At 43.3% G+C, this 26,643-nt stretch overlaps 2 protein-coding genes across 2 annotated transcripts in view; one reads left to right on the top strand and one right to left on the bottom strand.

Annotated features, from left to right (window-relative positions):
* Positions 1-19: 19 nt before the first annotated feature.
* The window catches only part of cog5 (component of oligomeric golgi complex 5), an 87,968-nt gene continuing 61,344 nt past the window's right edge, over positions 20-26,643 (top strand). The window contains exons 1-6 of the mRNA XM_021577402.2: positions 20-160; positions 499-638; positions 847-904; positions 3,615-3,669; positions 3,909-3,978; positions 7,706-7,826. Of these exons, the coding sequence (XP_021433077.1) occupies positions 115-160; positions 499-638; positions 847-904; positions 3,615-3,669; positions 3,909-3,978; positions 7,706-7,826 (490 nt within the window). The 5' untranslated portion in view covers positions 20-114. The remainder of the gene's footprint in view (positions 161-498; positions 639-846; positions 905-3,614; positions 3,670-3,908; positions 3,979-7,705; positions 7,827-26,643) is intronic.
* LOC110500194 (G-protein coupled receptor 22) lies at positions 13,787-24,363 on the bottom strand. The gene is made up of 5 exons (XM_021577403.2): positions 24,031-24,363; positions 21,428-22,426; positions 20,473-20,599; positions 18,500-18,646; positions 13,787-18,227 (listed from the first exon to the last, which is right to left on the bottom strand). The coding sequence occupies exons 3-5, from the start codon at positions 20,593-20,595 to the stop codon at positions 17,145-17,147; spliced, it is 1,353 nt and encodes a 450-aa protein (XP_021433078.1). The 5' UTR covers positions 20,596-20,599; positions 21,428-22,426; positions 24,031-24,363; the 3' UTR covers positions 13,787-17,144.

Below are 26,643 nucleotides of genomic sequence, written 5' to 3' on the forward strand. Positions count from 1 at the left end.
AACTTTGGTACCAAATACAGATCGTTTGATATTTTCTTTTGAAGAATAAAATGTTTGGTTTGGTTCATTTCCTGTCGCTGAAATTATACGTCATCGTGTGATGACGTGGAAAACATGGAGGGTAGTGGAGGAGCTTCAACGAATTTGCTGTTAAGTGATGGTAAAATTCTGTATTCTAACATGTATTTTCAATACTTTTCTGTCAATCAGTTCTACTTCATGTAGGTGTATGGTTTGTTTTATTCAGCTAGGTGTATCAGCTCCGTAGTCGTTCAGGAATGAAAGCTACCGAGTTGACGGGGCAGTCCATCATTGACTGACATCAAGGCGTCATAATCGTTTATGTTTTTCAATATTCTTTACTTGTGATAAAAGTGTCTTTGGAAATACGTTTGTAGTTTAATGTGTGTGGCCATATTGTTGCTTTACCATGGGTAATACATAATCCAGGAAGTGGATGGCTAATAAATTGTTCCTTTTTATCCACCTCTTCTCCAGAATGCTATGCTGATTTTCTCATAGAGGACTTTGACGTGAAGACGTACACAGCCCAGGCCATCCACCATGCTGTCATCGCAGAACAGCTGGCCAAGCTGGCTCAGGGCATCAGTCAGCTGGACAAGGAGCTCCACAGCCAGGTATACGTGACACCTATCATCTGTCACACACAACTGTATCTCACACATGTGAGACCCATAGTGACATATCTATATAGATTATTAGTTTAATCAGCCAGTCAGTTTGTTCTATACTGATGGCTGGTATGTATACATTTTCTGTAGGAAAGACACTTTTCCTTTATGTGTTGAATGACTTCCTGACTGTGGTATTTATTTCTCCTGTCAGGTTGTAGCCAGGCATGAGGAGTTACTTGCTCAAGCTACTGGGATTGAGTCTTTGGAAGGTAACACACCTTTAGCACATATTTGTTTTTGTCATCATCATGGCACTTCTGACTTTTTGGAACAGGGGTTTTCAACTGGGGTCTGCGGGCCCCTAGGGGCTTTTGGCCAAGGGATCCATGTCCAAAAGCCACTGATCCCTGTGTAATACAATACAAGTACTGTGGATAAAATATAATATTATTCATCTAAAATGTAATCCTGGACAACATGGGCCTGGGAGGCTCACAGGGATATTGATATCCACAGTACTCCACCAAGTATATACAGTACCAGTCAAAAGTTTGGACAAACCTACTCATTCAATTTTTTTTATAAAAAAAAAAGATTTACTACATTGTAGAATAATAGTGAAAACATCAAAACAATGAAATAACACATGGAATCGTGTAGTAACAAAAAAGTGTTAAACAAATCAAAATATATTTTATATTCATCAAAGAAGCCACCCTTTGTCTTTTATTTATTAACCCTTATTTTACCAGGTAAGTTGACTGAGAACACATTCTCATTTACAGCAACGACCTGGGGAGAGGAATGAGCCAATTGTAAACTAGGGATGATTAGGTAACCATACGAGGGACAGATTGGGAATCTTTAGTGACCACAGAGAGTCAGGACACTCGTTTAACGTCCCATCCGAAAGACAGCACCCTACACAGGGTTATGTCCCCAATCACTGCCATATTTTTTTGGCCCTCCAACACCACCTGGTCTCCCATCCAGGGACTGCCCAGGACCAACCCTGCTTATCTTCAGAAGTAAGCCAGCAGTGGGATGCAGGGTGGTATGCTGCCTTGATGGCAGCTTTGGCATTCTCTGAACCATTCTCTCAACCATCTTCACCTGGAATGCTTTTCCAACAGTCTTGAAGGAGTTCCCACATATGCTGAGCACTTGTTGGCTGCTTTTCCTTCACTCTGCGATCCAACTCATCCCAAACCATCTCAAATAGGTTGAGGTTGGGTGATTGTGAAGGCCAGGTCATCTGATGCAGCACTCCATCACTCTCCTTCTTGTTCAAATAGCCCTTACACAGTCTGGAGGTGTGTTGGATTATTGTCCTGTTGAAAAACAAATGATAGTCCCACTAAGAGCAAACCAGATGGGATGGCGTATCGCTTCGGAATGCTGTGGTAGCCATGCTTGTTAAGTAATACCTTGAACTCTAAATAAATCACAGACAGTGTCACCAGCAAAACACCTCCAGCATGCTTCACGGTGCGAACCACACATGCGGAGATCATCCTTTCACCTACTCTGTGTTTCACAAAGCCACAGCGGTTGGAACCAAAAATCTCAAATTTTTACTTATCAGACCAAAGGACAGATTTCCATCAGTCTAATGTCCATTGCTCATGCTTCTTGGCCCAAGCAAGTCTCTTCTTCTTAATGGTGTCCTTTAGTAGTGGTTTCTTTGCAGAAATTCAACCATGAAGGCCTGATTCACACAGTCTCCTCTGAACAGTTGATGTTGAGATGTGTCTGTTACTTGAACTCTGTGAAGCATTTATTTGGGCTGCAATTTCTGAGGCTGGTAACTCTAATGAATGTATCCTCTGCAGCAGATGTAACTCTGGGTCTTCCTTTCCTGTGGCGGTCCTTGTGAGAGCCAGTTTCATCATAGCACTTGATGGTTTTTGCAACTGCACTTGTCGTTTCTCTTATTTGAGCTTGCCATAATATGGACTTGGCCTTTTACCAAATAGGGCTATCTTCTGATTGTGGTCTATCCTTGTCACAAAACAACTGATTGGCTCAAACGCATTAAGGAAAGAAATTCCACAAACAAACTTTTAATAAGGCACACCTGTTAATTGAAAACCATTCCAGGTGACTACCTCATGAATCTGGTTGAGAGAATGCCAAGAGTGTGCAAAGCTGTCATCAATGCAATGGGTCGCTAATTTGAAGAATATGAAATATAAAATATATTTTGATTTGCTTAACACTTATTTGGTTAATACATGATTCCATATGTGTTATTTCATAGTTTTGATGTCTTCACTGTTGTTCTACAATGTAGAAAATAGTTAAAGTAAAGAAAACCCTAACTTTTGACTGGTACTGTATATAGTTTTTTTACGTAAATGTAATTTAAAGTTTGTGGCATAATGTATTAAATTGCAGTATTTAGCTTGAAAGCTGCAACAAAAAATCTCTGCCCCATGGCGGCCCTTTTAAATGTTCTTTCCCCTGGCACAAGACTAGATTAGTCTGGCTATGCACTGCAGACGTCACAGTTAAACTCAGTGTAGACCATTTTTTTGTGTTCTGATTATGAGGGGGTTCCTGATCAATTTGCTATCACAAAAGGGGTCCCCAGCCCCAAAAGGTTTGAGAACCCCTATGCTGGAATATATGCTGTCATTGTAGTGCTGTTGACATTCCATAAGGGGCGCTGCTGTCACACGATTGTAAAAAATGTCAGCGAGTGTCTCAGTTTTGAAGTGATTGTGTTCTATTTGAACAGAGAATAATGTTGTATTATTGTTAAAAAGACAAATGCTATTGCAACCTCTTTGCAATAAGGAATTGAGACCAAAAGCTCAAGAGAAGTTTCAAGTGTTTAATACCAAGGATACAGTCAGCTGAGTGCATACATTTAGAAAGTTCACAAAGCATCTTATACTCTTCCATCATTACATAAAAGCCAATCATATAATTTTTATGTCAATAAATTGAGTGAGATGTTTGTGTGTTGTTTCTCAGGGGTCCTGCAGATGATGCAGACCAGGATTGCTGCTCTGCAGGGTGCTGTGGACAGGTAGGTTAACAACTGATCTCGGACCAGATTAACATAACCCCAATCTCAACCATTATGGTGATGAAGCAACATCTTACCTAGTGGTTAGGTGCATTATCTACCTACTCCAAACCTATAACAGACCATAACACATCATCACAGGGAATGATCAAGGCAAAATATGACCCTTGTGTTCAGAGACCCTCAAAAATCAGACCTCTAATAACAGCACTCAACCTTCTATTTGTTTTCTCTCGTAGGATAAGGACAAAGATCGTTGACCCCTACAATAAGATTGTAGCCAGGACTGCCCAGCTCGCCAGATTGCAGGTATCCATCCATCTCCTTGTGTTTGAGAGGCATAATACTATCTGTTGTGTTGATGGGTTTTGTATTGTTGTATGGCTGTGGACTGAGGCTCAATAGCAGGGGGGAAGATTTCCTCTCTATTGTTATCAGCACTCTGGCATTATCTCTACTTCTGCACTGGACTTTATTTCCATGTTTCTGAGGTAGTGAAATGTATAGACAGTATTTGCTTGGGTTTTTATTGTCTCACTCCCCATTTTCAAGATAGGTACGTCAAGTTAGGTGCTGTACATATTGTCAAGGTCGCCTAATGCATCTTGGACAGTTTCCAGGATCCTCCTGTTTTAAATTGTAAAGATGACAATAACCCAGAGCCATATAGAGATCTATATAGCTGTATATGGCTCTGGGGGTGTCCTCTTCTAACCTGTCAATACAATGTAGCTATAGCCGGTGTCAGTGTCTATCATGCTGTAATGATATGAGTGCCCTGTACTCAATGGTTTACAACAATGATATGTTTTTATGCAAGCTTCGATCTACCCATTGACATTTATTTGACCGTTAAATACCACAAATATTACAGTGGCTTGCGAAAGTATTCACCCCCTTGGGCATTTTTCCTATTTTGTTGCCTTGCAACCTGGAATTAAAATTGGTTTTTGTGGGGTTTGTATCATTTGATTTACACAACATGCCTACCACTTTGAAGATGCAACACATTTTTTATTGTGAAACAAACAAGAACTAAGACAAAAAAACGGAAAACTAAAACGTGCATAACTATTCACCCCCCCCAAGTCAATACTTTGTAGAGCCACCTTTGCAACAATTACAGCTGCAAGTCTCTTGGGGTATGTCTCTATAAGCTTGGCACATTTAGCCACTGGGATTTTTGCCCATTCTTCAAGGCAAACCTGCTCCAGCTCCTTCAAGTTGGATGGGTTCTGCTGGTTTACAGCAATCTTTAAGTCACACCACAGATTCTCAATTCGATTGAGGTCTGGGCTTTGACTAGGCCATTCCAAGACATTTACATGTTTCCCTTTAAACCACTCAAGTGTTGCTTTAGCAGTATGCTTGGGTCATTGTCCTGCTGGAAGGTTAACCTCCATCCCAGTCTCAAATCTCTGGAAGACTGAAACAGGTTTCCCTCAAGAATTTCCCTGTATTTAGCGCCATCCATTATTCCTTCAATTCTGACCAGTTTCCCAGTCCTTGCAGATGAAAAACACCCCCATAGCATGATGCTGCCACCACCATGCTTCACTGTGGCTGGTGTTCTCGGGGTCATGTGAGAGAGGTTGGGTTTGTGCCAGACGTAGCGTTTTCCTTGATGACCATTTTTAGTCTCATCTGGTCAGATGCCTTCTTCCATATGTTTGGGGAGTCTCCCACATGCCTTTTGGCGAACACCAAACATGTTTGTTTATTTTTTTCTTCAAGCAATGGCTTTTTTCTGACCACTCTTCTGTAAAGCCCAGCTCTGTGGAGTGTATGGCTTAGTAGTTCTATGGACAGATACTCCAACATCCACTGTGGAGCATTGCAGCTCCTCCAGAGTTATCTTTGGTCTCTTTGTTGCCTCTCTGATTAATGCCCTCCTTGCCTGGTCTGTGAGTTTTGGTGGGCGGCCCTCTCTTGGTGCCATATTCTTTCATTTTTTTTTAGAATGGATTTAATGCTGCTCTGTGGGATGTTCAAAGTTTCATTTATTTTCTTTTTTATATGGGAATGTGTATAGGCGTGTGTGTGTGTATATGTATGTATGTATATATATGTATGTATGTATGTATGTATGTATGTATATACATACATACATACATACATACATACATACATACAGTGGGGCAAAAAAGTATTTAGTCAGCCACCAATTGTGCAAGTTCTCCCACTTAAAAAGATGAGAGAGGCCTGTAATTTTCATCATAGGTACACTTCAACTATGACAGACAAAATGAGGGGGAAAAAATCCAGAAAATCACATTGTAGCTTTTTTAATGAATTTATTTGCAAATTATGTGGGAAAATAAGTTTTTGGAGGGAGTTGAAAGTCCGTGTTGCCCATATATATATATATATATATATATATATATATATATATATATATATATTGTTGGATTTAATTTCAGTAATTATTTGACTTTTGAAGGTAATTGGTTGCACAAGATCTTATTTAGGGGCTTCGTAGCGAAGGGGGTGAATACTTTTGCAAGGCACTGTATATGACCCCTTTTACTCTTGTTGCACATGCCTGCCGTTATGGAATCACTCACCACCACTTTGGAGAAAGGTATATTTATATAGATGATTTATAGAACTGTGCTTATGGAGGCTGAGCGATCTTCAAACCAGGAATCCTAGCTGTTATGTAAAATTCATCTGTTTTTCTTGGTAAATCCTCCACTATTTTAATACATAAAGGCCATGTTAAAGGTTTACAACGTTTTCTCAACCTTTCAAACAGCATTACTTTGATCCTGTTCTCCGATTGCAGATGCTATCTTAACCCGTGACATCACTGTTGTGGTTTTTAATCAGTAAAAAGCAATCGGGTGATTTAAAATAAGACCTGTTCTTGTGATCAACCTGACCCAGTCCTGTCCGAGGCTGGGTAACCGCGGCCTGATTAGAGAGCGAAATAGAGACTCTCTGCGTTTACAGGCTCTGTCAACTTACGCACACTGCCCACACACTGCAGGTCCGTTGTCTGTGGAGTCGAGGGGAAGGCTTATTAAATATTGATGGAATATGGCTTCAGTCAGAAAGGTTACTGTGATTCTAACTGGCTCTTTCCTCTGACATGGCTCTGTCTCTTTGTTCGCTCTGTCTGTCTTCTGATGCTCTGTCTCAGCTTTGTCGTGTGTGTGGAGTGTTATTGTTGTTAACTACACCTCAGACATTCATCCTGCAGAGAAGATACTACTAGCAGGCAGGCATGCCAGGCTGGTAGGATCTTAACACGGGCCTGGTTTGTGAAAGGAGAGGGTGCTGTGATTTCTGAATAGAATAGTTGCAATGTTTAATATTATTTTATACAGACAGACAGACAGTGGTGCTGTGGGACCAATATCTGAGCCTCCTCTTTTTTAACTTTTCACTCCCAGGGACTGTCATGTCCTTGGTGTTAGGGTGTGTGTGTATATTCTGTCCGTCTCTGTGGGACTGGGGTAGGTGGGTCTGAAGGAGACCGGTAATGATCAGACTATAAATCCAGGGGGAATAGGAGAGTGCTTTGTTTATCTTTTAGTCTAGTGTTCGCTCACAAAATGGAAGCTTCTCAGCCACCCACAGATAAAGCAATCAGTCTGACACACAGACACTTGGGACGGACACACAGACATCACAGACACAGACACACAGAGGCTGAATGGACAGACCCCCAGCTCTCAGCTGCATCCAACACACTACTAAGCCCAAACACACTGCTGACCTCTGTGTCCTTCAGCCCCAGACACAGCTCCACAATGCTGCTAGACACACTGTTATTATTACCACTATTGATATGCCCATGGTTGGTGTTATTGTTACAGTATAGGCTACAATAGGAAAATAAATACTTGGTTATGTCGACAGTGATTGATTCGAGATCATTTTCAATAAGTGATCTTCAATCAATTATGACGAAAAAAGAGGGTCCTTCCATATTAGTTTTGACGTTCACTCACATCTTCTCATAGAGATTCAGAAAGACTGGTTCAGAGGGGGTTATATTTTGTTTGGTTATATATTTTCCTATTTTTCCCAGGTGGCGTGTGATCTGCTGCGAAGGATCATCAGGATCCTGTACCTGTCCAAGCGTCTGCAGGGCCAGCTCCAGGGAGGAAGCAGGGAGATCACCAAGGCTGCCCAGAGCCTCAACGAACTGGGTGAGTGACCACTGCCTGTTCACCTGTACTACTGACAAGGCTGCTCAAAGCCTCAACGAACTGGGTACTGTAGCACTGACATGGTTAACTCCCCTCATTTGGGCCTACTGTAAAGAGAGTGTAGATCAGGGATAGGCAACGCTGGTCCTGGAGTGCCGCAGGCACTTCATGTTTTTGATTTAGCTGACCTGGAAGGCCAGGTGTGTTGAATTTAGGCAATCATTGAACTGATCAGTTTGCTCAGTTGATCAGGTGTAGTTGGAACAAAATCCTCCAGTACATGCGGCACTCCAGGAACAGGGTTGCCTAACCCTGGTGTAGATGGTGATGAGATCCCCAAGGCTGCCCAGATCAGCCTCAACAAACTGGGTGATTGACCCTGCTCATTCACTATAATTCTACTGACACTAAGGTGAAACTCCCCTCATTTAGGCCTACTGTAGAAGGTGTAGGTGGTGTTGAGATCACTCAGAGCCTCAAAGAGCTGGGTGAGTGACTTATAGAATAAAAGGGAGGATAGGAAGCACTGCAAGGACACACTAGTTAGTAGATGTTTGTTCTGTAGGTGGAAAGAGCTTTTTGGTTAAGGGTAATCAAAAAATGAGTGCTCTTCATATAATTAAAATGCCTTTATCTTGATATTTTTGGAAAGATTTTGTTCTATTGAACATGTTGTTTTGTAATAAAGGCATTTTAATTATATGAATAGTGCCTGGGTCGTCCTTGTTTTTTGAGAACTGTCTGACTTGACTCGGACACTGCTTACGTCCCACTATAGCCTCTGCTAACACGCTAGGTTGGTAAATGCTGGCATAGTCTTCACTGATTGGTGTAGTCACTTGAAGGTCACTGTATGTAAGGTCACTCCGGTTGGATTTGGCTTCAATCAAACCAATGATTGGCAGACAGAGTTCAAATCAAATGTCCTTGATTATATAAAGAAACAGCACATTTTAACTACTAATAATCAAATCAAATTGTATTAGTCACATGCGCCGAATACAACAGGTGTAGACGTTACAGTGAAATGCTTACTTACGAGCCCCTAACCAACAATGCAGTTAAAAAATGTTATTAAAAAAAATATGGATAAGAAATGAAAGTAACAAGTAATTAAAGAGCAGCAGTAAAGTAACAATAGTGACACTATATAAGGGGGGGTACCAGTACAGAGTCAATGTGCGGGGGCACTGGTAGAGTTATTAAAGTGACTATGCATAGATGATAACAACAGAGAGTAGCAGCGGTGTAAAAGAGAGGGGACAATGCAAATAGTCTGGGTAGCCATTTGATTAGGTGTTCAGGAGTCTTATGGCTTGGGGGTAGAAGCTGTTTAGAAGCCTCTTGGACCTAGACTTGGCGCTCTGGTACCGCTTGCCTTGCGATAGCAGAGAGAACAGTCTATGACTAGGGTGGCTGGAGTCTTTGACAATTTTTAGGGCCTTCCTCTGACGCTGCTTGGTATAGAGGTCCTGGATGGCAGGGAGCTTGGCACCAGTGATGTACTGGGCCACCTTTTTATTGGGTTTAGGGTTAGTGTTTCCGCATGGCCATATCTCCATGTTACAGCGCTCGTTCACAGATGACAGGCCACCACCTGTGCTAATTAGCTGTCTAGCATGCTCTTAATTTGTGTAAGCTAACTGTGGAGGAAGTGTAGTTCGTCAGTGTATGGATCTGTGCAAAACTGCAACAGGAAGTGTATCTTTTATTATTTGAAAGGTTATTTCTCGCTGACATGAAAGATAAGGGGCGTATTAGCATGCGTTTCAGGAAAATGTTGCGAAAGCGATGATTATTCAAGTTTCTAAACGTTAAAACACATGGTCAGAATTGTAGTTTACATGGAGCCAAATGTGGACAAATGTAATGGCTGAAAACCTTACATACGGAGAAGAAGGGTTTTCGAGAGCTTAGGGTTGATGTTGTTGTGCTCAATATTCTACATTTAGCTAGTGAGCTATAAAGTAATTCAGGGATGCAATTTACCATTCAATGTATGGATAAGGGATTGTGTATAGTAGGAACACCAGGCCATTGTATAGTCTATGTATAGATTGCTATTGAATGGTATGCAATGAACCACAAAATAAGATCTTGTTTTTTAATGTTGAGCAGTGTGATGATCTCTGTCCGTCTCCCAAATGGCACCCTATTCCCTATAGCACACCACATTTGACCAGCTCCCTAGGGGCCCTTGTCAAAAGTTGTGCACTACACAGGGAATAGGGTGCCATTTGGAATGTAGCCTTCGTTATCATTCCTCACAGATTGTACCAAACGCAAGCCAAGTAGGCTAACAGAGAACAATGATGCATTCGGTCCCTGTTTTCTGCACTCTGTGCTGGTGACTGAACGGTGAATCTAGTACTCTGTCTGCCAAGTGCAGAGCAAAGTACCATGCAAATGTATTTATATGCTGTGGTTGGAGGGACTTTTAACATTAACAGTAGTCTTCATTATACTGCAGTACCCTGACAGGGGTTCCAGTGAATTTCTCAGGAAGAGTCTCATTGCATTTTGCATTGAACCAATGCAGGGAAAGAGAGGTGGTAGAGAAAATCAATGTCCTCTTCAGAAATCACATTGTACATATTTATTAGTTCTACTCCTGTTTCTCCATGCATGTGGATCATGTGGCTTTTATAAGAGCTAGTACACACACACACACTAGGGCTGTGGCTGTCATGGAATTTTGGCTGACGGTAATTGGTCAGCCAAATGACCGCGGTCTCTGTAAAACTTTTTGAATAGCAAAAATAAATAAAAAGTTCATTTTATGCCCATTTTCTCCTCTCCTCCACCCATGACTGCATGGGTTGTGAGTTTGATTACGACGGGGGACCAATATGAGTGAAAAAAGTATGTGCTCACAACTGTAAGTCACTCTGGATAAGTGTCTGCTAAATGACAGCAACAACAACATTGTGAGTGTACCCTTAGGAGCGAAGCAGGAAGCAAAATCAAGGAGTCTAACCATCAATATGTGCTGTGATTTTTTTTTTGACACACAAAATATACATTCCATTGTATGAACCACATCAGTTAACATAATTTGCATTAGCATTCTACATTACCATGGAAATTATTGCATCACAATAACAGGCAGCCATTGCGAGTGTACCCATGAGTATACCAGTCAAATTGCCAAGGTTAGAGGTGATACTGCTGCATTGTCAGGGGTGTTGCCTTGTTTGCTACAACACATTGTTTTTTTCAGCAAGGAGCAACAAAGTTTTGTCATGTTACGAATGCACGGCTGTCCTGTCTTCAGTCAGCTGTTCGTTCCAGATTATTTGTGTTTATTTTTACGGTTATGGCAGGTTTTTTTTTTGTGCCAGCCCACACACACACACAGCAAAGAACCACTGACGCCAGGGGCTCAGAGTAAGATATGGCTTTTACACACACACACACACACACACACACACAGTGTGTTCAGTGTTGAGTTCACTTCATGTGGGGTTTCACATGATCATGTTGGTGGGAATTTCCCAACTCCGCCAATACCAGAAATTGTTATTGTGGAGAGTTTCAGGACCAATCCTGTCCAATCTGGTTACAACTATACAATTGTTTTTAAGGGTGAGAGTAGGCGGTAGGCTAACTTTAGGCCTACCTGTTGAATATACAATTATCTACTGTAGGTACAATGAGACTGGCAAAACACAACGAATGGCCACCTCGGCTCGAACTGCCGCCTGAATGGAACACGAAAGCTCTCTCGTTGGCATAATGCTGTCTCTCCTCCTCTCAACCTCCTCCTCTCCCTCTTTCTTGACTCTCAAGACACCTCCCTGGTTGTTTTCCCTGTTTTTAGCAAGCTTTTCAACGGAGCCAGAAATCAATCTCCAGCCAGTAATTTTCCGCACCGGCCGTTCGGTCTTCAATCCACTCTCAGCCCCCTTTCTTCAACTGCCAGGACATTATAATAGGCCTGAATTGCAGGCTTGATACTGCTGCTGGCCTAATACAATCACACAGCACAGCCAGCCTAATGTGATTTGGAGTGCTTTCTTCTGTCAGCCTGTAGCATTGGGCAGGGATGAGAACACTGAACAGGTAGGAGAGAGGGAGGAGAGGGAGAGACTGAATAGGAGGAGAGGGCGAGGTGATCCGATGGGGGATGGGTGGTGGAGAAAGAACAAGAGTGAGTAAACAAGGGATGGATGGCTGCAGAAGGGGGGTGACTGGGGGGAGAGCCACCTGCCGAATGTAATAAAGTGATTGAAGTGGATGCTGTGGCGGGATGGAGGGGACACAGAGAGAGCAGCCTGCTGTTGTTGAGGAGGGAATCAAAAGCCACATCCCTATTCCCTTTATTTGCACTGATGTTGGACTGCGTAGCGTAGCCGTCTGTTGTAGGATTGGCTTTGGCTTGGACCAAATTTACTACAACGTTCGATATCTGCTACTTATAATAGAAAACAAACTATACTGAACAAAAATGTAAACGCAACATGCAACAATTTCAAAGATTTGGCTGAGTTACAGATCCTATAAGGAAGGAAGTCAATAAATTGAAATAAATTAATTAGCGCCAATTCTATGGATTTCACGACTGGGAATACAGATATTCATCTATAAGTCACAGATACCTTTAAAAAAAAAGTAGGGGTGTGGATCAGACAACCAGTCAGTATCTGGTGTGACCACCATTTGCCTCATGCAGTATGACACATCTCCTTCGCTTCGAGTTGATCAGGCTGTTGATTGTGGCCTGTGGAATGTTGTCCTAATCCTCTTCAATGGCTGTGTGAAGTTGCTGGATATTGGCAGGAACTGGACACTCTGTCATACATGTCGATCCAGAGCATCCCAAACATGCTCAATGGGTGATGTGTCTGGTGAGTATGCAGGCCATGGCAGAACTGGGACATTTTCAGCTTCCAGGAATTGTGTACAGATCCTTGCGACATTTGGCCGTGCATTATCATGCTGAAGCATTAAGTGATGGTGGCAGATGAATGGACCTCAAGGTTTCTGTCAAGGTATCTCTGTGCATTCAAATTGCCATCGATAAAATGCAGTTGTGTTTGTTGTCCGTAGCTTATGCCTGCCCATACCATAACCCCACCGCCACCAACGTTGACATCAGCATACTGCTGGCCCACACGATGTTATACATGTGGTCTGCGGTTGTGAGGCCGGTTGGACGTACTGCCAAATTCTAAAAACGAAGTTTGAGGTTGCTTATGGTAGAGAAATTAACATTAAATGATCTGGCAACAGCTCTGGTGGACATTCCTGCTGTCAGCATGCCTATTGCACGCCCCCTCAAAACTTAAGACATCTATGGCATTGTGTTGTGTGACAAAACTGACCATTTTAGAGTGGCCTTTTATTGTCCCCAGCACAAGGTGCACATGTGTAGTGATCATGCTGTTTAGTCAGCTTCTTGATATGCCACACCTGTCAGGTGGATTAATTATCTTGGCAAAGGAGACATGCTCACCAACAGGGATGTAAACAAATGTGTGCACAACATTTGAGAGAAAAGCTTTTTGTGCGTATGGAACATTTCAGGGATATTTTATTTCAGCTCATGAAACATGGGACCAACACTTTACATGTTGTGTTTATATGTTTGTTCATTGTATTTTCAATGTGACTGCATATGACGTCATCGAGCAATAATTTGGTGGTATTGCATTGTCTCATTTGTTATCTTTGGCAAATTTTAATCCAGTCGTGTCTGTCGTCTTCCTCTAATATCTCGGCTTTATTGGTTTCCGCTGCTGTGGGACCACAGCCCTGGCTGTCAGTCAGAGCGGATGAAGTGTCAGTCACTGTGGTAACCGTCAGTCACAGCAGCCAGCCCGAGAGACCAGCTATAATGACACAATGGTCCTGACTGTCAGTCAGACAGAGGCTACTCACATGGGAGTGGAGGAAAGGAAGAAGGGATAACAGAGAAGAGAGGGAAGATTGAAGAAAGGGGGACAAGGATGGAAATACAATTCATTGTGTTCAATTTATTGACAAAGTATAGTTGGCAGTTGGCTAAGCCATTGAGAGGCCCAGCACCACAAAACACCTCTCCTCATATGAGCTAGACCTTTTTTGGTCATACATAACAAATGCACAACAACCTTTTACATAACAACCCTGTCACACAGAACACTCCAGAACACTAGAAAACGCAGGGCCTCCGGGATCAAAAGCACTCCTCTTATCAGCCACGTGCGACCCTGGGCTGAGTGTTGTTAGAGGGAACAGAGGAGAGAGATACTGTATAGATGGAAAGGTAAGGAGAGAGAGTGAGAGATGGAAGAGAGAGAGGGGGGCCTGGTGTGCAGTAAGTGAGCTAAGAGGGTGGGGAATGGTGTGGTCCAGAGGACCAGAGGCGGATATTTCAGTCAGATAGGCCTACTCTGAGTAGTTTTCCAGGTAGCGCCCGGGATGACATACAGGATTAAGATGATGTCACCAAACACCCTAGGAAGTATTCATGAGAGGTTGAACCAACTGTTCCAATCTTATCAGTAAGTTCCATTTGGCTCCCCAGCTGGCAATGCTGATAGGTCTATATTTCCTGAAGAATGTTTGGTGGTTTTGACATCCTCTGTCTAGGCTCATCTTTCTTCATTTCGTTCTAGAATAGATTTCTGCTCCACTCCGGTCTGATGACTCAGAGTTCTGTGAGACTGAACGCTTAGACAGGCGAGATTACTCTGCTACTTCAGAGAGGACAGCGGTTCAATGTATCCTCCTCGGCACTCTACTCATGTAGAGACCGATAGCCGAGGCCTATATAAAGAATAGGCTTGATGTTTTCGACCAATGAAATGTAGCCTGGAATCTAACTTTCGTGAACCTGTGCAGTGTGCACATCCTCTATGTAGGCATAGTCAATCAGTCAAGTTGTGAAGATTGTGTTAAAGTGTTGGTTTGTCTATGCATTACTCATTTACTTAATGGAGACAAGTGGTTCTTGCGTTCATTTGGTAATGGCGCCTGAGGAGCGAGCCAACCTGTAATGAACAGTTAGATGGATCTTCAATCAACTTTAGTTAGTCTTTAGTGCTGCTTGCTGGCAAACAGTCAGCAAAGTGCCCCAGCTCTTAAAATGCTCATGGAGACAGAGTGATTTTTAGGAGACTCAGAGGGCCATTCGATGAGGGTTCTAAAACAGAAAGCTTGGCTGCATACCATACCCAAAGCATAGAGCCACTCTGACCTCTACAGAGTGGGGCGGTTGACGCCCAGCCAAAATGTTCCACAGAGTTTTTTTAATTATTTTTTTTAGTTTTTTTTACGCCTTTCTCTTCCTGACCTCACATGGTGCCTTGACTGATATGGCATATGACCACACCCCACACACTGTAGGTCAAAAAAAGAATTCCTCAAAGGAAATGTACCCTATCATCTCATCGGCCGAGAGATATGAGAGGGATGTACATTTTACACACACTTGCCCAATACAAACATTGCAAGGACATCTTGAATGGCAGTTTAGACTAAATGTTTTTAACCTTGAATGCTTTACAGAATATGAGTCATTCTTTAAGTGTCCAGACATTTCTCCCCTCGCTCACATCCCCTCCCCTTCCTAGCATCTAGATGCCCTCTCTCAGCTGAAGAGATTGCTAGGTACAGTGCATTGGTGTGTGTGTGTGTGCGTGCGTGCGTGCGTGCGTGCGTGACCGTATCTCTGACACAGAATAGAATAGGGTAAACCACCTTGACCTTCCCGTGTCATGATGGCGGCGGGGAGGGAGAGTGATTGTGATGCATCGCCTGCCACAGTCAGCCTTTATGATTTAGCTAGCAGTCCTAGCCTTGGTAATCACAAGGCATCAAGCGTGGGAGAGAGGCAAGGGCAAGTGTTGTGGCGAGTGTTGTATCAACACCACATAGCCCGTGACTAGACCACTTCAGAATTCTCCCCGCCCACTTGCCCCAGCTTTGCTAAGCGCTATGGACTGCAGTAGGTCCGAGTCCTCAGTCACTCGCTCACTCTGTGTCCTCCAACTCCAACCAGAAAATACAGATTGATTTGCTGGTTGGCCTCAGTGTGATTATGAAAGGAAGCAGGCTTCAGTTTTGGCAGCCATGCTGTTCTCTTCACCCCGGCCTGTGGCTAGATAATAAGAGAAGTAGCATAACAGCTGTGTTACGGCCGGTAGAGCAGCTGGAGTCATCTCAGGATGGTTAGGCTACAGGCGCTGATTATGTGTTGAAATCATAAGGTCATGTCTTAGTAATGCTGTGATTGTGATTCAGATTGCAGCCTCTCGCTTAGGTTGTAAAGTGCTGCTTGCCTCTGTTTCTGTCCCTCTATCTTCCACTAAATCACACATATAACAGGCACATGGAAAGAGACTCTCAGAGGACAGGAAAGGGGGAAGTGGAATTTCACCTGTAAATATTTGTGGCGCTACACTGACTTGATGTCATCTGTGCCTTAGTGGCCAAGTTTACAAAAGCATAGTGAAGTGGGGAATATGTGACAGAAGGCCCTTTAACCAGAATACCCAACAGAATGGCCTCTAAACTTTTTTTCACGTTATTTATTATAAAAGGACAAATACTTAGTGCTTAAAAGAAAAAGTCACCTATTTTAAATGTTATATCATATTTGTCTATGTTCTATCGATTCCAGGGGTCACTTGTTTTCATGTGTATCTGAGCTAAAAGGCTATTCAAGCAGGCAGAGATACAGTATGACGCATTTTGCATCATTGTTCATAGCTCAGAGATGCACAATACGATATAACATTCAAAATGGGTGAATCTTTCCTTTGTGTTGTAAACATATATTTATTCTATACACTGTACATGACTGACTATACACAATAATTATGTTACGGGCTATAACACCACCATGCAGTAGGTACAGTACTTTGTTTAAATTGTCCTTGACACCGCATCAACCTCTTCCAATAAATAGTAATAAATTATCCCCTTTAGGGTAACTATACAGGTGAAACACTTTCATTTACATTGCTGCTTTGGATAAGTGGTTTCCCTTTTTAAAATGAGTCGGTTTCTGATAATGTTTTGTCACCCTGTATGTGTCCGTTGCTTATTCCATTTTATTCTTATTTCACGTCCTCATAATCCACATGGTCTTATTCTGCATCTTCTGAACCGAAGCTTTTCTATCTTGACCTTGGCTCAGACTCATGTCTACCAACTCCCTCTAGCCATGCAGATATTCAATGGCTTCTCAGAAATTCTCTTTATTCCACTTTCTCTGAAGATGGACAATAGCTTATTCCAAGTTATCCCACTCTGCCACCTCTGTTGAGAGGTATGTCTTTCGACTTAACTGCCCCCAAGCCGCGCCAATCTTCACAATGCACTATAGCCTTATCATGGAAGACAGACGATGTTGTTTGATTCCAGATCCTGGGAAGATAGACACTTCTGCCTGACCTCAGTCTCCTCAAAGGTGACTTTTTTGTTGTTCCTCTTGGGGTCGATCCAGGAGTTGTGAATGACCACGTTGTTGGGCATGGGCTCAGCCTCCACCACGGACACCACCCTCTTCATCTTGCTCTTCAACACCTTCTGGAACTTCTGCCTGGTGAAGGCGTAGAGCAGCGGGTGGAAGATGGTTGTCCCGTAGGCCATGACCAGGAAACCCAACCGCAACTTGACCGTGAAGTCTGAGGGCCCTGCGCTGAGGATGACCGTGTTGAGGACTGTGATGGGAGTCCAGCAGAGCAGGAAGGTGGAGATGATGAGTAGGGACATCCTGAAGACGCGTTTCTGCCTCTCCCGCCGTTCCCGGTGGCGTTTAACGGCCCTGCGCAGAGCCATGAGGACAGAGACGGAGGTCCGCATGGACAGGACAGCAGGTGGGTTTCCGCCCCCTCTGACCGCCCCGCTGCCCTGGGACGCATCTGTAGATTCCACCTGCGTTGCGGTGGTCAAGGAGATGGTCTTCTTCTTGCGGGGCTTCTTCTTGGGCTGGTTGTGTTGGAAGCGCGTCCCGATGCGGATGTTCAGTGCCTGGAGTATCTTGTAGTAGGTCACCAGCATGACTACGGCTGTGAAGAAGAAGATGGGGATCTGAGCCAAGAGGTGGTAGTACAGCCCCAGCTCTGTGTAGTACTCATTAGTATGGACCACAGAGGCAACTGCAGTCTGGTTGACGAACTCGGAGCCAAAATCGCTGAAGAAGCCCACCTCCATGAAGGGGACCAGGAAACTGAAGAAGGACATAGCCCAAATGAAGCCCAGCAGAGCCACGGCGCGGCCCATTGTTAGCATGCGGTTGGCTGGACGCACTGAGATGTCGTAGCGGTCGACAGTGATGGCTAGCACGTTCGAGGCAGTGGCTACGCTAGCGAAGGAGACACAGGCCTCGTGGAAGCAGCAGACCAGCGCTGTATCAGCCTCTAGGGGGAGGAGTATTACCACGGCAGTCAGAGGGATGCAAGACACACACACCTGGAACCAGAGAGATAAATACGGATAAAGATTATTATTATTATTAGTTAAATTTGTCTCCTTCTACAGAAGATATGGCCTGCTTCCTGAATGATCTTGAAATTTGTCACAGACCAATTGCACTGCAATCATCTCATCTTAGACACTCACTGGAATTTTCCCCACACATTGATCTCAGGTCAGTTTTGTGTTCTCCCTCCCAATGGTTAAAGTTTGTATTTTCACTGATCCGAGGCCCGTGCCTAATGGAAACATCAAATACTGACACTCACTAGTACGTCTAGGACGTGGAGATTCATGGTAACGATGTTGGACACGGAGGTGATGAGGTTCTGCTTCATGCAGTAGAGGACCAGCACTGTCAGGTTACTGCTTAGGCCCAGCACGATCTCCAGCAGCAGGAACCCTGTCAGCGACACCTGGAGGATAATAGTATAATTATCATAAAACTAAATGCTATCACAATAATAGTATTGTAATATCTGCTTGTATCATGATAAACTGTATATCGCAATGAAATTGGTTAAGTCGGAAGTTTACATACACTTAAGTTGGAGTCATTGAAACTCGTTTTTCAACCACTCCACAAATTTCTTGTTAACAAACTAGAGTTTTGGCAAGTCGGTTAGGACATCTACTTTGAATGACAAAAGTCATTTTTCCAACAATTGTTTACAGACCGATTATTTCACTTATAATTTCAGTGTGTCAGGGGTTTACATACGCTAAGTTGACTGTGCCTTTAAACAGCTTGGAAAATTCCAGAAAATGATGTAATGGCTTTAGAAGCTTCTGATAGGCTTATTGACATCATTTGAGTAAATTGGAGGTGTACCTGTGGATGTATTTCAAGGCTTACCTTCAAACTCAGTGCCTCTTGGCTTGACATCATGGGAAAATCAAAAGAAATCAGCCAAGACCTCAGAAAAACAATTGTAGACCTCCACTAGTCTGGTTCATCCTTGGGAGCAATTTCCAAGCGCCTGAAGATACCACGTTCATCTGTACAAACAATATTACGCAAGTATAAACACCATGGGACCAAGCAGCTGTCATACCGCTCAAAAAGAAAACGCGTTCTGTCTCTTCGAGATTAACGTACTTTGTTGTGAAAAGTGCAAATCAATCCCAGAACAACAGCAAAGGACTTTGTGAAGATGCTGGAGGAAACAGGTACAAAAGTATCTATATCCACAGTAAAACAAGTCCTATACCGACATAACCTGAAAGGCCGCTCAGCAAGGAAGAAGCCACTGCTCCAAAACCGCCATAAAAAAAGCCAGACTACGGTTTGCAACTGCACATGGTGACAAAGATGGTACTTTTTGGAGAAATGTCCTCTGATGAAACAAAAATAGAACTGTTTGGCCATTAATGACCATCGTTATGTTTGGAGGAAGAATTTGCAAGCTGAAGAACACCATCCGAACCGTGAAGCACGGGGGTGGCAGCATCATGTTGTGGGGGTGCTTTGCTGCAAGAGGGACTGGAACACTTCACAAAATAGATGGCATCATGAGGAAAGAGAATTATGTGGATATATTGAACAACATCTCAAGACATCAGTCAGGAAGTTAAAGCTTGGTCTCAAATGGGTCTTCCAAATGGACAATAACCCCAAGCATACTTCCAAAGTTGTGGGAAAATGGCTTAAGGACAACAAAGTCGAGGTATTGGAGTGGCCATCACAAAGCCCTGACCTCAATCCCATAGATAATTTGTTGGGCAGAACTGGAAAAAGTGTGTGCAAGCAAGGAGGCCTACAAACCTGACTCGGTTACACCAGCTCTGTCAGGAGGAATGGGCCAAAATTCACCCAACTTATTGTGGGAAGCTTGTGGAAGGCTACCTGAAACGTTTGAAGTTAAACAATATAAAGGCAATGCTACCAAATACTAATTGAGTGTATGTAAACTTCTGACCCACTGGGAATGTGATGAAAGAAATACAAGCTGAAATAAATCATTCTCTCTACTATTATTCTGACATTTCACATTCTTAAAATAAAGTGGTGATCCTAACTTACCTAAAATGTAATTTTTACTAGGATAATATGTCAGGAATTGTGAAACTGAGATTAAATGTATTTGGCTAAGGTGTATGTAAACTTCCCACTTCAACTGTAGACTTTAATCGTGAAATCTGCTTTTATCGTGAAAATAGATTTTCTGTGCTAACTGCTTTAATCACGATAACTGACGTGGAACTAAGTTGTAAAGAAAATAGACGTGATGTGAGGGTGTACCTGGAAGCTGACGGGGTAGGGGGCGGCAGACTGGGTCATATCAAGGTCAGAGGGTTCCGAGGTGTCGAGGACAGTAACGTTGCTCATGGCGGCTTCTGAGTTCAGCACAGGAGGGGTATGCATTATCCTAGAGAGACGTGGTGACACAGAGAGCGGAGGGAAAGGAGAGAGATCAGAACCGGGACTGATTGCATTAACATATATATGGGGGGGATAAAGGTGTTGTGTTTCACCACAAAAGTGTATAGCATACATGACTCTTGACTTCCTCTCATCTATGTCTTATGTGTCTCATTGTCATCTCCTGTATCTTCAGGAAGTTGAAACTAGGTTATATGGGAGCATACAACAGTGAAGAATAGGCTATTTCTATTCTTTTTAACTGTCCATCTGTCTGTTTTGGTGTCTGGGACTTCGTCTGAGTGTATTTTTACCTCACTGCGATTCCATTCAGTGTGAAATGTGGCCGACGTGTGAACCTTTTCGAGTGTGGAAGTTTCAATCACAAACTCGTTTTGTCATCTTGATGGAATCTTTCAAAAGGTGTCAATTATAAGTCAAAGAGCCAACTTCCGCAGCTTTCCGTTGTGCTTTTAAACAAAATGTTTTTCTGCTGTGCATGATAAGTTTTTCTCTTTGTGGAAAGAGAATGACAAATGAGTACTCTTTATTCTGCCTTTATTACTTCATTGCTGACACCTTTATCAAGTGTTAAATTCTTTGCTGACTGGAACTAATAGTCATGTCAGTGTTTTGTTGTTACATTAGGTTTAGAGTTGTGTTTTGTGGCTACTTTGATCAAATGTGTCCATGTCCTTAGGTATTTCAGTAATTCATGTCCTTGCTTTGCTTTTATGTCTAGATATAACCGTTTTCTGTCCAGAGAAGGACTGTCGAAAAAGACTGTCCTTTTGTGGCTCCGTAAGCAATCATATTGCAGACGCACTGTACTCACCCCTCCCTCGTGTGCCGTCTCCCCTTCAAGAGTCCATGAACCAGCCAGAGCCGACTTGCTGAGGCCTCAATAGGAAATCATAAAGCTCCAACCATAGTTCTGTAGTAGTAGTGGTAATCATAATACCTATGTAGTAGCAGCAGGAATCTCCACTTGGCGCAGGTTTAATCCTAACGGTGCAGCCCTTTGTCAAAATAACGGAGAGATTATGGTGCCGATGAGTGCAGTTGGAGCAAGCTGAAACTGTGTTTCTTGAATCCTTCCTTTTTCTATTTCAAATTCAGCTCCACCATGAGAGAGAAAAAGCAGTCCACCTTCAAAACATTTCTCGATTTTGTTTTACCCCAGAGGCTGCAAACAACAGTGATGGATCACAGAGGACGGGTCTGTGCTCTCGTACATCCAATCAAAACACTGTATTCCGGTTAGGGAGAAGCACTGAGGATTCATTAAACGCAGAAACACATTCACTGATCGTCCGCAGTGGGTAGGGAGAGGATGTGCATTGTAGCGTCCATCCACGTGTTTTACTAAATGAATGGTTTCTTTTAGGCAGCTGCTCGTTGTTCTTTGTTATTTGATCTGTAGTCCTCCTTGGATCTTAACAGAGGCAGAGCAGTGCCTGGCTGATACTCAACTGTCCTCCCCTCTTCCTTCTGTACTTATCCCCCCCCCACCCTTCAGAAACACCCCTCCATCACCTTCCAGAGAGCGGAGCAAAGGTCAATGGCCTTTTCCTTCTCCTCACACCTTGTAATTCCACTGGAGTGAGGCAGGATCACCTCAGTGCTGCGGCACCTTGTACAAATTCAGACCAGGCTGGGAGGAAGGTCATTAGCTACTTTGGAGAGATAGAGGAGAATATATTAGAACACTGGGCCGCCACCTATGTGGCATTTGGTGCGTTCTCTCTCTCTTTCTATCATAGTCAGAGAGGGGGACAAATCAGGGGACGACGTCATCATCCTTCTGTTTATTTTTCCTCCCTCAATCGTCGCCCTGGAGAACAAAAAGAAAAGATGGAGAGAGGAAGAGACGTAAATGATAGGAGGATAATGAATGAGAAGAAAGTGTGTCATGACATATCAGACCCAAATGATCATTATCCAGACAGTCTGTTGAGCTGTATCAGTAACAGTAACTGTACGTTAAGTTAACCCAGTGATAGATCTGCCTGTCTGTTATAGTGTGTTTTGTTAATAACCCCTAATCAGGTTTTTATTGACTAAATTATCTTCCCCCCCAAGAAAAGGGGTTGGAGAGGGATGAAGAGACATAAAGAGAGAGGTGTTCTATCTCTTGTTTGATTCATAGTGGATGTCTTACTTATTATACCGTTGGCTATTCAAGGCCATCTGCTGTTCTTGATACTGAAGTCTCTGTCATGCGTTTGTTTGACAAATGAGCCCTCAGTCTTTGAACTGGTCCTTTGTGCAGGCTTCCTCCCTCCTCTGTCATCTCACTCACTTGCTCGCTCTCTCTCTCTTGCTCGCTCTCTCCCTCTTGCTCGCTCTCTCCCTCTTGCTCGCTCTCTCCCTCTTGCTCGCTCTCTCTCTTGCTCTTCATCTCTCTGTCTTCATCTCTGTCTTCATCTCTTGCTGTGGCTGTTTGGCTGTGTGTGAACAGAAGCTCGAGAGGGCCCGAGTGTGGTAGTGCTATATAACACTGCATGATCCGTATGACATGGAACATGACAGTGTATGATCGTTATGACACGGAACATGACAGTGTATGATCGTTATGACACGGAACATGACAGTGTAGGATCTGTATGACACGGAACATGACAGTGTAGGATCCGTATGACACGGAACACGACAGTGTGGGATCCGTATGACACCGAGCATGTGGTTTGGTTTCTGTAATTTCACACCGTGGCACTGCACACAGAGGTTAAGCCCCTGGCTTTCAGTTATTCACTTGCACGCATGACAGCTCACAGAGCACTCTGAGAAGGTGTATTTGGTGTGTGTGTCTACGTGTGTGTCTCTACGTGTGGGAGATGAGTGGAAGGCTCAGGCTGTTATGAGAGCGGTGTGTTTGCACCGCGCTAAGAGCAAGGCTTCAGAGACGCCGCGCTCATAAGTGATGCTTAACATTAGCAGCAGAGCGTTGAGTAAGTGGGCAGGCAGGAGAGGGAGCGGAAATATAATCCCTTTGGATGAGACTGTGCTCTGTTGGTCAAGTTATCTCTCTACTGTTTGACTGTAGGCTGGAGGAGCAGACAGGCAGAGACTGTGCTAGAGCGCTATGGTACTGTACATGCAGTGAGCGCACACGGCTGGTGGTTCTTTGTCTGTTGGTACAATGCAAGTGAGAAGACTGCAGGCTTTTTGCTCCAGTTGTTCTTTTGAACTCTGCTGATTAGTGTGCACATACTGTACAGTATGGTGGCATTTTGACAGCCGTTCCTCACGGTTAAGCAGAGGTAGAAAATGAGAGTGGTTTTGTCAAGAAATGAAGTCATTACTGTTGTCATTTTGAGTTTGTTTTTGAACGCATCTGAAATGCATTTATTTGCGTCAGTGTACAGACTGACATTCGATATCAAGCGTGCAATTGTAACAGAGAATGGAGGAATCAGTGCAGTGATAGATGTTTACCTTGTCCTCTTGAGGTAGTCGTGTGTCCGTCCTCTACCTCATAGCACTGTCAGCATAGATAGCCAGGTGGAACACTCTCTCCCAGGTAGAGTGACGGAGGAAGAGATAGAGAGAGGAAAGGACCAGAAGCTGCTGAGTCGGTCTCTGGCTGTGTGTGATGGGTAAGATGGTGTAGTTAAGTCCTCAGGGTCTGTTTCCCGGGACTGGTCTCAATGAGAAGTGTGTAAGGATCCAGGCTGGAGTAGAGAGACCACTGTTCTGCTCTCTGGCTGTGCTGCGCTCTCTCGCCTCTTTCCCTCTCCCACTCTCACTCGCTCCGTCTCTGAGCACTAATAGCCCTTCCTACTCACCTCGCCCACCCTCCCTCCCTCTTCTCTGGCTGCATGGCTCTAACACTTTCTATTTCTCTCTGTATCCACCTTTCTCTCTCAACATTCTCTCTATCAACCCCTCTCTTTTAGAGGTCGACCGATTAAGATTTTCCGACACCGATACCAATTATTGGAGGACCAAAAAAAGCCAATACCAATTAATCGGCAGATTTTTATATATATATTTGTAATAATGCCAATTACAACAATACTGAATGAACAATGAACACTTTTAACTTAATATAATACATCAATAAAATAAAATGTGTCTCAAATAAATAATGAAACATGTTCAATTTGGTTTAAATAATGCAAAAACAAAGTGTTGGAGAAGAAAGTAAAAGTGCAATATGTGCCATGTAAGAAAGCTAACGTTTCAGTTCCTTGCTCAGAACATGATAACATTTGAAAGCTGGTGGTTCCTTTTAACATGAGTCTTCAATATTTCCAGGTAAGAAGTTTTAGGATGTAGTTATTATAGGACTATTTCTCGCTATACCATTTGTATTTCATATACCTTTGACTATTGGATGTTCTAATAGATACTTTAGTATTGCCAGCCTAATCTCGAGAGGAGAGTTGATAGGTTTGAAGTCATAAACAGCGCAATGCTTGAAGCATTGCGAAGAGCTGCTGGCAAACGCAGTAAAGTGCTGTTTGAATGAATGCTTACGAGCCTGCTGCTGCCTACCACCGCTCAGTCAGACTGCTATATCAAATCATAGACTTAATTATAATAACACACAGAAATACGAGCCTTGGGTCATTAATATGGTCAAATCCGGAAACGATCATTTCGAAAACAAAATGTTTATTCTTTCAGTAATTTTTTTTTTGTTTTTTTTTTGCTGAATTCCTGGTGATTTTGCAGTATTTTCTTTCTTTTTTTTTACCCCCCCCAAAAAATCACTCGCGGGCCGGTTTTGGTAGGCCTGTAGCCCACTGCTCTAGTGTGTCTGTAGCCTAAGTGGCACTAGCTCCACAGATCGACATGACACCATCAAGATGCAGCTTTCAAGCCTGTGTTCAGTAATGGCTATTTCCTCCACATAAGCTCTGGAACACAGTCATTAGGATTCACATTCCACAGATTGGCTAGATTTCAGTACTGAAATTGGGATGTCAATGTCAGGCAGAGGATAATGATGTTATATTTTGCCAGGAAATGGCTAAATGAAAGAGGAGCTGTCTCTCTCAACTTCGAGGCATCAGAGCACATATGGTTTTCTTCGGAGGGTGTTTTCCGCTGGTGCCAGTGTCACTGCATTGATGGAAGACATCTCGGAATTGTGCCAAAGGTCGATTTTTAAATTCAAAATTCTCTCTGTCGCCCTCTCTCTCACTCACACACACACACTCTCCCTTTTTGTGTCTTTCTCCCTCTCTTTGTCACCATGCCAGTCTGTGTGTTTGCACTCTCTTGAAGACCGAACTCGGCAAATGTGCCTATGGTAATGGTAGGTGAACCCTAGGGGATTTTGGCCAATCATCAGGTATTATACACCTGTCTGATAGGACAGACATAATTGCCCTCAATCCATTAGTCACACTAGCCTGGTTGCCAGATTTGCTTGTTTTATCTTACTCTTTTGTTGATTTTAATGACACTTTGAATGACAAAGGAGTTTGCTCATTCATGAAGAATATCTGGCAACATGACCAGGTTAGATTAGATGCAGCCTGTAGGGAATATACAGTGCATTCACAAAGTATTCAGACCCCTTGACTTTTTCCACATTTTGCCACGTTACAGCCTTATTCCAAAAATTATTAAATAACAAACTGAGCAATCGGGGCAGAAGAGCCTTGGTCAGGGAGGTGACCAAGAACCTGATGGTGACTCTGACAGAGCTCCAGAGTTCTTCTGTGGAGATGGGAGAACCCTCTAGAAGGGAAACCATCTCTGCAGCACTCCACCAATCAGGCCTTTATGGTAGAGTGGCCAGAGGGATGCCACAAGGCACATGACAGAGTTTGCCAAAAGGCTTCCAAAAGGACTCTCAGACCATGAGGAACAAGATTCTCTGATGGTCTGATGAAACCAAGATTAAACTCTTTGGCCTGAATGCCAAGCATCACATCTAGGGCTGTGGTGGTCATGAAATGTAGTCAGCCGGTGATTGTCAAGCAAATAACTGTCATGGTAATTGACTGTTAATTAACAAACACATGTAGCATCTCCTGTCTTGCACGCATAGCCTACAAGCCACTGATGCAGACCTTTGGAACATCTACATTTTAA

This window comes from Oncorhynchus mykiss, chromosome 21 (genome assembly GCF_013265735.2).
Source record: "Oncorhynchus mykiss isolate Arlee chromosome 21, USDA_OmykA_1.1, whole genome shotgun sequence".
Taxonomy (NCBI): domain Eukaryota; kingdom Metazoa; phylum Chordata; class Actinopteri; order Salmoniformes; family Salmonidae; genus Oncorhynchus; species Oncorhynchus mykiss.